The sequence below is a fragment of the Cuculus canorus genome, chromosome 1, assembly GCF_017976375.1.
Source record: "Cuculus canorus isolate bCucCan1 chromosome 1, bCucCan1.pri, whole genome shotgun sequence".
NCBI classification, from domain to species: Eukaryota; Metazoa; Chordata; class Aves; order Cuculiformes; family Cuculidae; genus Cuculus; species Cuculus canorus.
The window spans coordinates 74847181-74860499 of NC_071401.1; the positions used below are offsets into that span (position 1 = coordinate 74847181).

Consider the following 13319-nt stretch of genomic DNA (forward strand, 5'->3'; position numbering starts at 1 on the left):
TCAGTTGAGGAAGTAGACTGAAGACAGTGGAGACTATTCATTATGTTTAGAGGAAAAATATTTCTTTTTATCAGTATGTACTTCAAGATTACATATTCTTTGGTGCAACGTATTTGTAGTGTTACATACTGATCATATGCATACATGTACACAGAGCATTAAATGGCAAAAGATGATTTGTCATATATCTTAGTACAGGAAAAAAAAAGGAGGAAAAGTACTAATATGCTTAATTTAATATAGTCATGGTATGTTTGACCCTGGCCCTCATAATAGACTAGGTGATCAGCTTCCATATGACCTTATAAGTTAGATAATTGTGTTTCACATATCTATCTCTAGTTACAAGAGTATGCTTTTAAACAGGAATTCTATTTGGACTTTTAAATGTTTACTGGTAGAATGAAGAGAGGTGCTCATAGCCAGAAACTGCTAGGTTTTTGGCTTTAAACAAGTCCTCTTTCAAACAGTAATTAGATTTATTTGTTTATTATTGCTTTCAATTCAGTATACAGTTACTCTTTTGTGTGTATATTCAGGATTACCTGTAATCAGTGACAGTATTCCTTTTCCTCTTTCTTTTGTTTTGTTTTGTTTTTTTTTTCTTTTGTTTTGAGCTCAATTGTAGAAAGATTTTGTTGTAGATTTTTTTTTATTGAGTATACTAAGGGTTTGAAGGTTGTTTTTGTTTTTTTATTCCAGAAACACTGAGGCACCATTTCTTCTTGTCCTGTCTTATCTTCATGTCCATACTGCTCTATATGCTTCAAAAAATTTCAGAGGAAAGAGCAAGCATGGTTTATACGGAGACGCAGTGGAAGAAATGGACTGGAGTGTAGGTACGTGACATGTGCTTCTAACATTAATGGAGGAAATTCACATCCACCAAATGCAGACTTTGGCAATTCGGATGTCTACAGTGTATCTGACATGCTTGTCCTTTATACTTAGGGGAAAGAAAAAGTAATTTAAAAGACACAGTAATCTGACCTCTTGTAATATCTACTTTCTGATCAAATTTATTGTGTCCTACAAATGCCTCCTCTCCTCTTTGACTATGAAGGCAGTCCGTATAGTATGGACTCAGCAGAGATATGGACACCTTAGCTACGGGCTTTTGAAGCAGAGTAGTTGAATCCAAACCCATGAGCTTCTGATTGCCATCTGGCCTCTGCAGGTCATCTTCATAAAACAATATAGTACCTCAAAAAGTGACCACATGATATTGATATCAAAACATTTTCAAATAAAGTGTCTACAGTCCGCACTATTAAGAAAAGTAATTTGCTAGTTATTTTAGTGAGTTCTCTGAATTAGTGAAATCACTCAGGTGAGTTCCACTTCTGTTCTTGAAGAATAGTCAAACCCAAACAATTTATCCTTCAAAGACTTCCATTCTCTCTGAGGCTGGAGATTAGTAGATTGTTATATCTTTCAACAGGATTCCCTTATCTCTAGATGTATTTGGATTCCAGAGATGATCACCTGTGAAAACAGCTAACAGATTATATTTTAAAAAAGTCATATTGGAGAATGGCAGAATTAGGAGCTAAAGATGAGTTTACGCTGCTCAAGTAAATGTATACACCAAGTCAATTCTGTTCTCAGTACAGCTCGGTGTAAATTGGCTTTCTTCAAGAAAATGTTACTTCCTTATTAAGTTGTGATATTCTGATTTGGTGCATACATTTTTTTTTAAACTATGCAAGCATGTACAGTTAAACATAATGTATAGTCCTTTACACATTTTGCATCAAGAGGTCTACTTGCAGAAGATAGGGGGAAAAAAGGCATCACAGTACATTTAGTGATTTGTAATGTATTTAGTTTAGTATTTGCAAAACTGGGAAAAACCTTATTGGAAACTGTGATACACTTAGTAGGAAGGGGTTTTAATGTGGACAGTAACTGGATTAAATAGGAAAAAAAAGCCTCTCTTGCAAATCAGTTTTTGTAAAGAGAGCGTGGCTTCCATTCTGGTTGTATTGCAACATGAATCTTTATCATTGCTGTCAAAGGCCACCTGCACTTCTTCAATCAAATGCTTGCATTAGATAAAAGTATGCATGTGTTTGCATTTCTGTTTGCATCCATATTGTACTAAGCTACTGAGCATTGTCTGGTCTTCCCATCTGTGTTTGATTTTACTATTTCTTTTCTATTCTGGGATAGCTTATCCCATCCTCATTGGTCGTTTTCTGCTACCATTACATTTTACTACCTCCTTCAGGAGAGCGTCTCTAGGTTTAAACAGCAAGTTGGATGCCAAGATAGCTGACATGCTCCTGATTCAGGCTGTTAGGTGATGCAGAGGTGGTAACAGATTGAAGCCATTACTTTCTTGCAGAATGGCCACAGGTTCTTAGTAGATTTGTTAGACAAATCAAACTGTAGGAAAGAAGCATAGTATTAAAAAAGCTTGGGATAAATCAGAGATGCAAATTCAGTGGTGAGAACAGGAATTTTGAACAAACTCAGAGAGGAAAGAGACAAGTTTCCTCATGTATTTTCCTTTACAATTTATTGCATGAACATCATGGCAGTGGAGCTAGCTTAATCAATCAGGAAACAGATTCTCATCTGTCATACACTAGTATACAAGCATCAAATTTTGTTTTAGTTGGCAATCTGTTTGTTTACTTTTGCTTATGTCTTGTAAGACTCCTGTGTTGCCAGATGTGTATTTGTTCCAGAAGGTAGAAAATATGTTTAGTTCCTCTGTTCCTATGTTACTTTCTTCTCCATTATTAGAATGATGAAAAAAAGTTATAGCTGACATTTCCAAAGTAGTTTGAAGCAATAACAGAGCTTTTTTTCTCTCATTGTTGTTGTTGTTCTTTTACAGTTGAAAGGAGTATTTTTTTTCTATTAACCTCCACTGAAAATTTCAGTCTTAATGCGTCAGCGGTGTCACACACAGTAGATTCATTCACTGTACTACTGATGTCAGTAATCAGTATTTTCTTGGAAAGCCTCTCAAGATGTTACAGTAGAAAAGTCAAACAAAATTTTCTAGAAAAGCTGAAACCATATGCTTTCCAGAAAGGAAAGTTTTATCATTCACTAGACAGAAATTATTATTTATGCATAGATGAATGTAACTTGCAAAAAGGGGAAGAACAAAGTAGCCCAGACATAATAGTTTGCTGAAAAACCTAATTAAAAACAACACAAGCATAGGAAACAAAAATGAGCATCTGGTAGGAAAGGAAACACCAACTTCAACTTAATTCTAAAAGAAACTTTCAATGTGTTATCCGCTTAGTGGGAATTATCATTAAAAAAACCTTGTGGATGACAAAGGAAAAAGGCAGAAAATTAGTTAGAAGTAGAAGCTTGGACTGCCAGGTACTAGTGATGAAAAATTTATATTGGGATTGGACCATGAAATATTGTTCCTGATCTGAGAGATAGGTTGGAATCAGAAAGATGTCTTTAGCTGCCACTTGCAAGAGAAATAGCAACAGCCTTCCTAGTAAGACAGAGAAGAACACTCAGACTGATAATTCTAATTAAAAGAAATAAAAGATGATCCTCCATTTTCATTTGTTTATTTATTGAGAATCAATTACCTAATTGGACAATAACTCAATTATAAGCCAATCTCCATGCTAGGAGGACAAAAACCTCTAAGACACATAAATAAAATCCTCCTTTGCATATTGTATGTTTGCAACTTGTTAAATCAATACTGTAGAGTCCATGTCAAAAATACAAAATAGAAAGTCTCTGGATAAGCTGTGGGACCAGGTAGGTCTACTGCTTTTGCATACTGATGTGTGTACAACAGAATTCAATGTTTAAAGCATTCATGGTTATAATGTCACTGCATATGACATGCCTTAGAGAGTTATTCTCTGGCTAATAACATTAATTTTCTTTCAATGTAGGCTAAGCACCTTATTAATGCCATTGATTATAATTCATTTGAGAACAGATGAACAGATGAAATAACCTTACTGTCTAAAAAAAAAGGAAAAAGAAATAATGACTGGATGAATGCAATATTATCCTTCTTTCCTCTTTTCTTCCCTTCCCTCATTCTTTGATTCCTGATTGTGTATATGAAGAAAAATGGATATGTTTAGGAATTGTTTTTTATATAAATTGCATTACACTAATTTAGTCCAGAACAGATCCCTGCAAAGAGTTTTGGAGCCCCCTGTAGACTTGTGTGCAAGTTGTGTGAAGACACGTTAATTTAAGTCCACTTTTGCAACTGGCTGTCAATTGTTCTGTTAACACTAGGAGAACTACATAGCAGTTCTTAATCCTTTGTGGAACAATAGGAACTGAACGACTTAAGTGTAAAAAACTATCAGAAATCATAGTCTCATACAAGCTAGGTAAATGTAGAGTGGGGGCATCGTCTGGATATCTTTATTAGGTGATGCCCTGCAAGTGCAAAAACACTTAATTGCTTTTCTACCATGGTCTTCTGACCTGTCTTAGGATCAAGTTACGCAAAGAAAATATTGCCATCATCTGACGAGATCTAATTAGATGAAAAGGAATGGAAATAAATCCCAATGTGTCTTACATGTAGCTTATGTTTGCAATATCTTAAAGGATTTGGTAGGGCTATATATGTCTCTGGAACAAGAGACATATGGAGCTACTGGACGGTATTCAGTGAAGGGTCATGAAGATGATCAAGGGACTGCAGCATCTCTCATATGAGGAAAAGCTGAGACAACTTAGGACTGAGCTCTGTCCAGCACGAAGAAGATAAGGCTGAGGGAGGATCTTATTAATGTATATAAATAGCAGAAGGGGGGGGTGCAAAGGGGGTGGGGCCAGGCTCTTCTTATTGGTGTCCAGTGAAAAGAAGCAATGGGCATGAATTGAAACACAAGCGTTTCCCTCTGAACATCAGGAAACACATTTTTTTTACTGTGTGCATAACTGAGCACTGGCACAGAGTGTCTAGAGAGGTGGTGGAGTCTCCCTTCTGGGAGATATTCAAAACCCATCTGCACATGTTCTTGGGCTCCAAGTGGCCCTGCTTGAGCAGAGGGGATTGGACAAGATGGGCCCCCAGGGGTCCCTCCAAACCTCAACCATTCTCTTGGAAAAGCAGAAAAGAAAAAAAAGAAAAGAAAAGAAAAGAAAAAAAGATATTTGTATTTTGAAACAAAATCAGGCATAACCTTTATAAGTCTGTCTAAAGGAACCAAGGAACTTTTCAATGAAGCAAACAGAAGCAAGATACTCTCATAATACTCCCCTCCTCTCCTCCTGTCTTGTGAGACCCCACTGTGGTATACTGTATCCAGCTCTGGGGTCCCTAGCACAGGAAGGACCTGGATCCATTGGAGTGAGTCCAGAGAAGGGCCACAGAAATGATCAAAGGACTGGACCACCCCTCCTCTGAAGAAGGGTTGAAAGAGTTGGCATTGTTCAGCCAAATATTTTGAGTTATTCTGCCCGGAAATGATATTCCCATATGTTGTAGGTTTGGGGTTTATTTTTTTAATGTTCTTTCCTATATTAAGCAGTATATATTCTTCTGGGAAACAGTGTAGTATTGGTAGGTTTCTGAAATCTACGTCTTCACATTTACATGTAGTTTTTAGTGGCTGTTATTGTGAATTTTACTTTGCAGTGCCTATATGCTTATGCTTTCAACCTCTATTTAGAATCCTATTCTAAAGATCAATCTAAAAACATACCACAAATCTTCTGAGAATTCTGATTTATGCTAAAAATATAAATAATAATTAATAATATGAAAGAAAAAAATTCCTATTCCTTTGAGAAAAAAAATAAATGAGCTATGCTTAATTTTTTTTCCAGAAAAACAAATCCTGTTTGCGAAGATAAGCCTAATTTATCATGGCTTTTCACCTGATGTAGTCATTTGTAACAGTGCAAAGTCAATTTTAAAGATAAGCAAAGCAGAATGATGCTACATTATCAGAAGTGGTGGATAATCAGGCTCAGATCGTTTTATCCAGCTCTTATGAATGTGACATAAATTTAGCTAAGCCTGAAAACTTAAAGGCAGAACTAAAAATCTGGAGAGTGATGCCTGATGATAATGCTGCATTCTTTGACGTTGTTTTCCTGAATTTATACTGGTATATGTCTAAAGTCTAGGAGGTTTATTTTTAGGCTGTTTTTTTTATCATGAAAGATGTTCAGCCAGCATCTCTGAGGAAGAAGCTATTTAGCTGATACAGGTACTGTGTAACTAGAACAGCATTTTCCTACTCTGTTCTGCCATCCTGCTCTTACCCTAACATAAAGAGACTGTTTCTTCAGCTAAGACAGTAGTTAAACTCTTGAAGCACATTCACTCTTTAGGTGAGATCTGGGTAAATTGTCAATAAGGGTGCAGATTAAAGACATTTGTGGTTCTGCCTTTTATGATGTGGATGCTTTCCAGTTACCATCTGGGCTGAAGCCCAAACTCATTTCATATATCACTAAGCAGCAATGACTTTCAGTCACTACTGAACAGGACTAAGGTGGCTAAGTGATGAAAGACTCCCATCTTCACTATGATAAGTCTCCTGAATTACTTAATCCTCTTTCAGTACAGTTTCCTTTTTCTGTATTACATATTTCTACATAGCAAAGCTCCTCCTTAAAACATTATTTACACGCTTACAAAGCACATCTTATGCAGCTATTCCTATAGCATTTTTTAATCAGTCAAGTTTAAATAATGTCTTAGTAACGTGGACTGCATGATGGAAAACTTCACTGTAACACAGCTTGTGGTAGTAGTGCTGTGTTCAAAATTTGCTGCCAGCTGCCGAACAGATTTAATTTGCATCTGATATTGTAGGAGTTAAATTGTTGGCACAAGATGTGTTAGTGCGTTGTGCATTTTACTTTACAAAAATGTAGTCATATAACTTCCAAAAATTTAAAGCCTTTTTAATAGTTATGATACTCTGAAAATTGGTTTAAAATAAAAAAAGTGCAATGACATCTAGAATTATGATCAAAGTGTTCTAATTGGTGAAACAATTAGCATTGCTCTTGAGACAACTGATTTCCATTAGCAGGAGAAAGCTCAAAGCCTGTTTCAGATACGCTAGGGATAAGAGAATCCCAGCGACTCTCCAAGCAAAGAGGATTGGGAGTTCTGTAATGAAATGTACTACCAACCTTCATCTAACCTTTGCCCCAAGTTTTATTTCACATATCAATGGTATGGTTTGATTTGCTCCTTTCTTAAGGTAGATGGGGAAATTCATTATCAGTGGGATTAAGAACACAGTAAAGATTTAAGCCAAAATTAACCTGCAGGAATACAGTAATTTCCATGTATACTGGGGTGAAGGAATTACGTATACTGCAATGAGGAAACTGAGTGGGGCTGCCTTTACCCAAGTTGTAGATAATCTCTAAAATACAGACTGGGAAAGCAGTTTAAAGGAAGCTGCTAAAGATTTTGCTGGTGGAGTGTCTCTACGTAGGAACCTTTTTAGCACAGATACTGTGAAGCTGTTAAGAGGAATTGCATTTGCCCTGTCCCAGAGAAACTCTACAGGAATTTAGTAAGTCACTCACTCACAGCCAGAGATCAGGATGGCATGGAGACATGATTTATGACTCTCTTTGCTCACTTTGGCGAAATTGTCCCTTTCAGCGGTGACTTATGAACATGATTATGCTATCCTTTTTCTTCAACACTTGGACACTGAAAGCAATATCTGTCTAGGTATTTATAGAGCTTGTAATCATGGTTTTAATAAGGGGTGCAACTGTGCTAGTAGATGAAGGATGTTGCTGGTAGATCTTACATCTTTATGAAAGAAGCCTAAATGTGAAACAAAAGGGCAGAGAAGCTAAAGAGGTTAAGAATTTTTAATCTGGGTATTTTAACCTTGCCACCCACACCCATTCCTTGTTCCTTCAGATAGTTTTGTAGTGGATTACCCAGTACCTTATTACATCTGATACAGTCTTTGAATAATTACACATTCATACGAACAAGCAGGAGGCACAAGTGAGTGTTGTAAGGCTATGAAGTCAAGTACTCAAAGACAGGAAAAATCAATCTTACTTTGCTTGTGTTTTATGGTACAGTTTTTAAGCATATGTTTACATGCCATTTCTTTTCCCATTGGAACCTTGTCTTCTCATCACAGAATGCCTTTTTAATGAGCAGCTACTCAACAGTAGGTGTATTCCTCATTGTTAAATATGAATTCTCATGTTTTATTTAACACACACTACTGAAGGTCTGCTTTGAAGACATTTTTTTGACGCCTCTCATCTTTTCTGTGTCATTACTTCACTGAAGTATATAGCAAATTCACAAGTAAGGATTTTCACGAAGTCTTTGTAATATAGGGAAAACTCATTAGTCTGTTTCCCAGAAGAAAAACTGAAGCACAGATCTGGTGTTCAGATTTACCTAGTGGGGTATATCTTTGCTGCCAGTCACTCACTAATCCAGCTCTGGGTCTATAGTAAAGCTTTAAGACTTTAATTCAACCAGCATGGGAATGCAAAATTGGGGAAAGCAAGCCATTTTTCCTTATGGGTCCTAATCCCTACTGGAAGTGGGAAATGATTAGAATGTTCACCTTGACACAGGAACTCAGATTTTCTTCTGGTCTTGGGGATTAAGCGGTATTTTTTAAGGTTGATGAAGTACTTTCACAAACATATGAACTATAATGCTATGAACAGCTTCTATAATGATTATTCAGGGAATGTCTTCCAGCCTTTTAACTTTTATTCATAGCTGGCTGCATCACAGTTTAACTACAGAAAAAAAATAAAACTGACCGTATGCATTTCAGTTTTAGTGATGATACTGAGAATCTTTTAGAGGTTCTTTGAAAATCAACCCTGCTGTTTATTGGAGGAGACATAAAACTTTTTCATACTTCTTTTTAAGTTTATGCTAATTATTTTGAGACCATACTGTTAAAAAAGAGAGAAACTAATTTTCAGTGAGAGCAATAATCATAACATAAAGCTTGTGACAGTATTGATTCTGTGTTGTAAACTATTGTTCATTGGCAGGCTGGTTCCTATTAGTGAATTGCTGTGCAGAAATTTCACACTGCTGAATCACAAGGCTTAAATTCCAGGTGGTAATAAGCTTTTATTGATGAGGTTGGTAGAACTGCCTTTTTATTGACTACTACTGTTTTTTTCCTGTGGTAGATCTGACTGCTGAAACAGTCACACTATGTAACAGGCTGGTAATACTAAGAAAGGTCATTATTCTTCTAGCAATGAGTTGTGGTTTTTGAATTACAGAAAGCATTTTATCACACTAGCAGATAAGTAATTAATTTTTTAAGGTTAGGGAAAGCACTAGAGTAATGATGCTGCGATTAGTGAAAGGTAGGCTGATGAAGTTGTAACTTCACTGTTCTCCAGATTTTTCTCTCACTACTTGATTGTAAAATAAGGCATTTATGTTTCACTTTATGCTACTGTTTAAGAAAAAAATATACTGAATCTTTATTATTATCTGTTATTTTACTGTTTTGGGGGTTTTTTTGTATAATTTCATTTTGTATACTCGAGTTATTTTTACTATTTTGAATGCTTTCTTCTTGTTTTGTCTTTCTATTGGTTTAATTGTGGTACTTTGTATGCACAATTCTCTTTTTAAATCATTCCCTCTCCCTACTCACCTATGAAAGTTTCTTTATAATGTTCCTTCATGAAGAGCACATTGTAGTAACCCTGAGAACACCCAACAGATTTTATGTTACAGTAGTAAGCTCGATATCCGAAGGAACACCTGACCCCTAGAGGCTGAGTTCTTTGCTTGAAATGATGAAAGAGAGACTCTAGGATAGTCAAATCCTTACCTTAGACGAGCATGAAGTTAGATTCAGTGGATTTTGCAGCTTGCTGCTACCGATAGAGGGGATACAGAGCACTCTTCCCTCTCTTCCTTCCTTTTTCCTAACCAGCTTCCAGGGAAAGCAGACAGGAGGAGAAGCATTTTCCTTTTTCAGAAAGCATCTTTTTAGCAAAACTTTTAGATGGACTCATCCATAATGTCACACTTAGTTTACCTAAAATTATGTGTGATTAACTGGGCGCTTTGGTGTTTCACTTTACATGGTTTTAAAGTACTGCTACTATTTCTGTTTTATGAGGATAGAAGATTTAGGCTCTTTAGGCTCTTGTATTTCAGTGGATGAAATACTTTTGGGTTAGAAATTATTTTGCTTCTATTTCTGAATCAGACTAGAATTTATACCCAAGTCAGAGTAACAAGGAATGACACAAATGGAAATTTGCTTTAATCTTAAAGAAAGCAATGGCCTGGCCCAGAAAAGCAATATGAATTTTATCTTCCTGCAAACACAAAGATAACTGAGTTCTAGATGTTTGAAGTAAATGAGCAGCTCAGGGTGTCTCAGCATTTCTAGCAAAGTCATGGAAGGTTCTATTTTTGGAAGTGTTAAAAGTATAGCTGCATATATAGTACATGGCTGTGTGAAAGGTATTGAAGTGTTTCTAATCCAGAGTAAAATTGATTTTGGTGCTACAAAACAGCAGAGCAAACAGTAAGAATGTAATAAATTAATTCTTTTTTCTTTATTTATAGCTTGAACAGGTATAAATTACCTGTTTGATTTGGTGGACAAAAAATTTGACATGAACTAGCAATGTGCACTTGCAGCCCAGAAGCCAATCATATCCTGGGCTGCACAAAAAGGAGCATGGCCAGAAAGTCAAGGGAAGTGATTCTCTCCTTTGCTCTGGTGAGATCTCATCTGGAGTACTGTTTCTGGCTCTGTGTTCCCAGCAGAAGAAAGACATGTGCCTGCTCAGGTGGGTCCACAGGGAAGCCATGAAAATAAGGAGAGACAGAACACCCTCCTATGAAAAAAAGGCTGAAAGAATTGAGGATGTTTGGCCCGGAGAAGAGGCTCCGGGGAGGCTTTACTGCAACCTTCTAGTATGTAAAGTGGGTTTATAAGAAAGGTGGAGAGAGAATTTTTACCAAGGCCTTAGATTATATATTCAGAAGGAATTGTTTGTGATGAAGTAGGTGAGACACTGGAACAGATTGCCCAAAGAAGTTTTGGATGCCTCCTTACTGGAAGTGTTCAAGGTCAGGTTGGCCAGGACATTCAGCAACCTGATCTAGCGAAACATGTCTCTTCCCATGGCAGGAGAATAGATAATCTTTGAGAACAGATAATCTTTGAAGTTCCCTCCTAGCCCAAACCATTCTGTGATTCTTTGAGTCCGTTTATAAAATCATCATGTTATGCTGAAACTTTCACAATCATTTAATAAGAAGTAATATAAAATCCATTGTAATTACATGCTTCCAGATGATAATTTAATGATAATTTAAAAAAAAAAAAAACAAAAACAAAAAAACCCAAAACAAAACCCCAAAACTCAGGGACTTCTTAGCTCTGAAGTTTGTAAAACTGAAGTTAGAATTTCTTTTGTCAGCTAAGAAAATCTACAATTCAATTTCTTGCTGACAAGATGCGTTGACAAGAAACCTGTAATGAATATATTCAAAAATTTGGTATAGATATTAAATAGTAAATAGCATTTTCTTTAACATAGAAACAAAGAATAAAATAAAATGCAATACCTCGAGAATATCAGAAGCTTTGATAACTGATGCTTGAAAACAGACTTGTTCTGTTCATGAACCTCTTGCCGTGATAAGCTACTTCAGTGTCAGCCAGGAAATGTTGTAGGTCTGTTAGCATCTCTGAAGAAGTGACTTCCTTCCCTTTTAGTTGATCCTTTTCTTCCTCTAGATGTCAAAAGAATTCTTGGCTTATCCAGTAATATATAGAGATATAAGTATAATGCGGTTGTCCAAAACCAGAGCTTTAGCAACAGGTTTCTCTGTCCTCTAATTGATATTAGCAGTTCCATCAAACTAAGTAAGCAGGATAGCTTATATTATCTCCATGTATGCAGGACTAGTTTTATCTTCCTTTAAGTAAATTTTTTACTTTCTGATGTAAAGGAAGTGCAGTCAAAATCTAGCCTTCTTTTCTTGTCAGCTGCCCAAATACCACAAGTGGATAGTTTATTCCTTTTTTTTTTTAGTTTGCAGTTTACCTTTTTCTTTCCTTTATTCTTTGCCAGTTTTATTCAATGGATTGTCACAGGAGTTAACACTGTATTTTTTCCTTCCACTTGTCTGCTCTTTGTTACTTGGCATTTCTTACAATGATCAGGCCCTCTTGATATTTGATTATCAGAGCATCATTATTGAAGCAGTTCTGGAAAGACTAGATCTTAAGGAGGAGGATAGAAATTGTCATACAATTGACATTAAAAGGATGATATCAGTTTGACATGCTTCCAATATTATGCCTCGTTTTGGAAGGTGTCTCTTTGTAGATGAACTAACAGCAACTTTTTTTTTTTTATTATTTAATTTAACCTTTCCTTTTATATATAAACTTTTTTCAGTTCCATGCAACTCAACTCTAATTATTCTTCCCTAACAGTTGAATAAGGTAGCTTCCTTAATCCATAGAGAATGAGATTAAATTAAGAAGATCAGGGTCTTTATGTGGTGCTATCAAAGTGTTCCAAGTTGGCAGATACCCAGGTCCTTTGATCTACTTTTGTTTTTTTAAAAAAGACATGGATTTTAGGGACTTGGTTGGAAAAGAAGGTGGCCATCTGGGCTGACTTGAAGTCAACAGCTATGAATGCTGTAGGAAAAGGCTGTGGTTCTTTTAAAAAAAACAATGGCATCACAACCTTCTAAACAATCTGTATGTTCTCTTGATTTGTTTTTAATTAAAAGAGGCGGGGGGGGAGGAGTTAAAAACCCATAATACAAGAAATACTTAGTTCCAAAATTTAACTGTAATGTCAGAAGGATAATAAACAAATGGTCCACATTTCTACTATGTGCAAGACAGTGCAGACTATGTGGCTACCATTAGCTGGCAAAGCAGAAGAGGAGAGCAGTGGTGGCTGCCAGAAGTGCTCAGGCAGAGTGCAGCACCATACAAGTGTCAAATGCCCATTAGCAGGAAAGTAAAAGGAAAACAAAAGTCATAGGTAAGGATGATGTCTGTGCAGCTAAAAGTGGGCTGAAATGTCCCATCCATCTCCTGAAGTCCTGCCTGGGGCCAAAGTTTCCAATAACATAAACCAATCTGATTCGGGACAGAGTGAAACATAATGTAAATTTGTTTGTATTGGCGACTGCACGTCCTACAGGACAAACTTGGAAGAATTTAACATGATGTTAAGGGCAAAGCTTTCCTATGATGGCTCTTTTGCCAGTATTATTTTAATAGCGCACAAAATTGGCAGGTGTCTTTAAAAAAAATCCCTAAAACATCTATGTAGGACATACCCTAAGTGTTCTTGCCAATCTG

At 36.3% G+C, this 13319-nt stretch overlaps 1 protein-coding gene across 12 annotated transcripts in view; it reads left to right on the plus strand.

Annotated features, from left to right (window-relative positions):
* STS (steroid sulfatase) overlaps positions 1–13319 on the plus strand; it is a 105092-nt gene that overhangs the window by 39461 nt on the left and 52312 nt on the right. For all 12 annotated transcript variants that reach the window (XM_054061571.1, XM_054061545.1, XM_054061581.1 and 9 more), the window contains one exon: positions 703–839. In XM_054061571.1, the coding sequence (XP_053917546.1) occupies positions 703–839 (137 nt within the window). The remainder of the gene's footprint in view (positions 1–702; positions 840–13319) is intronic.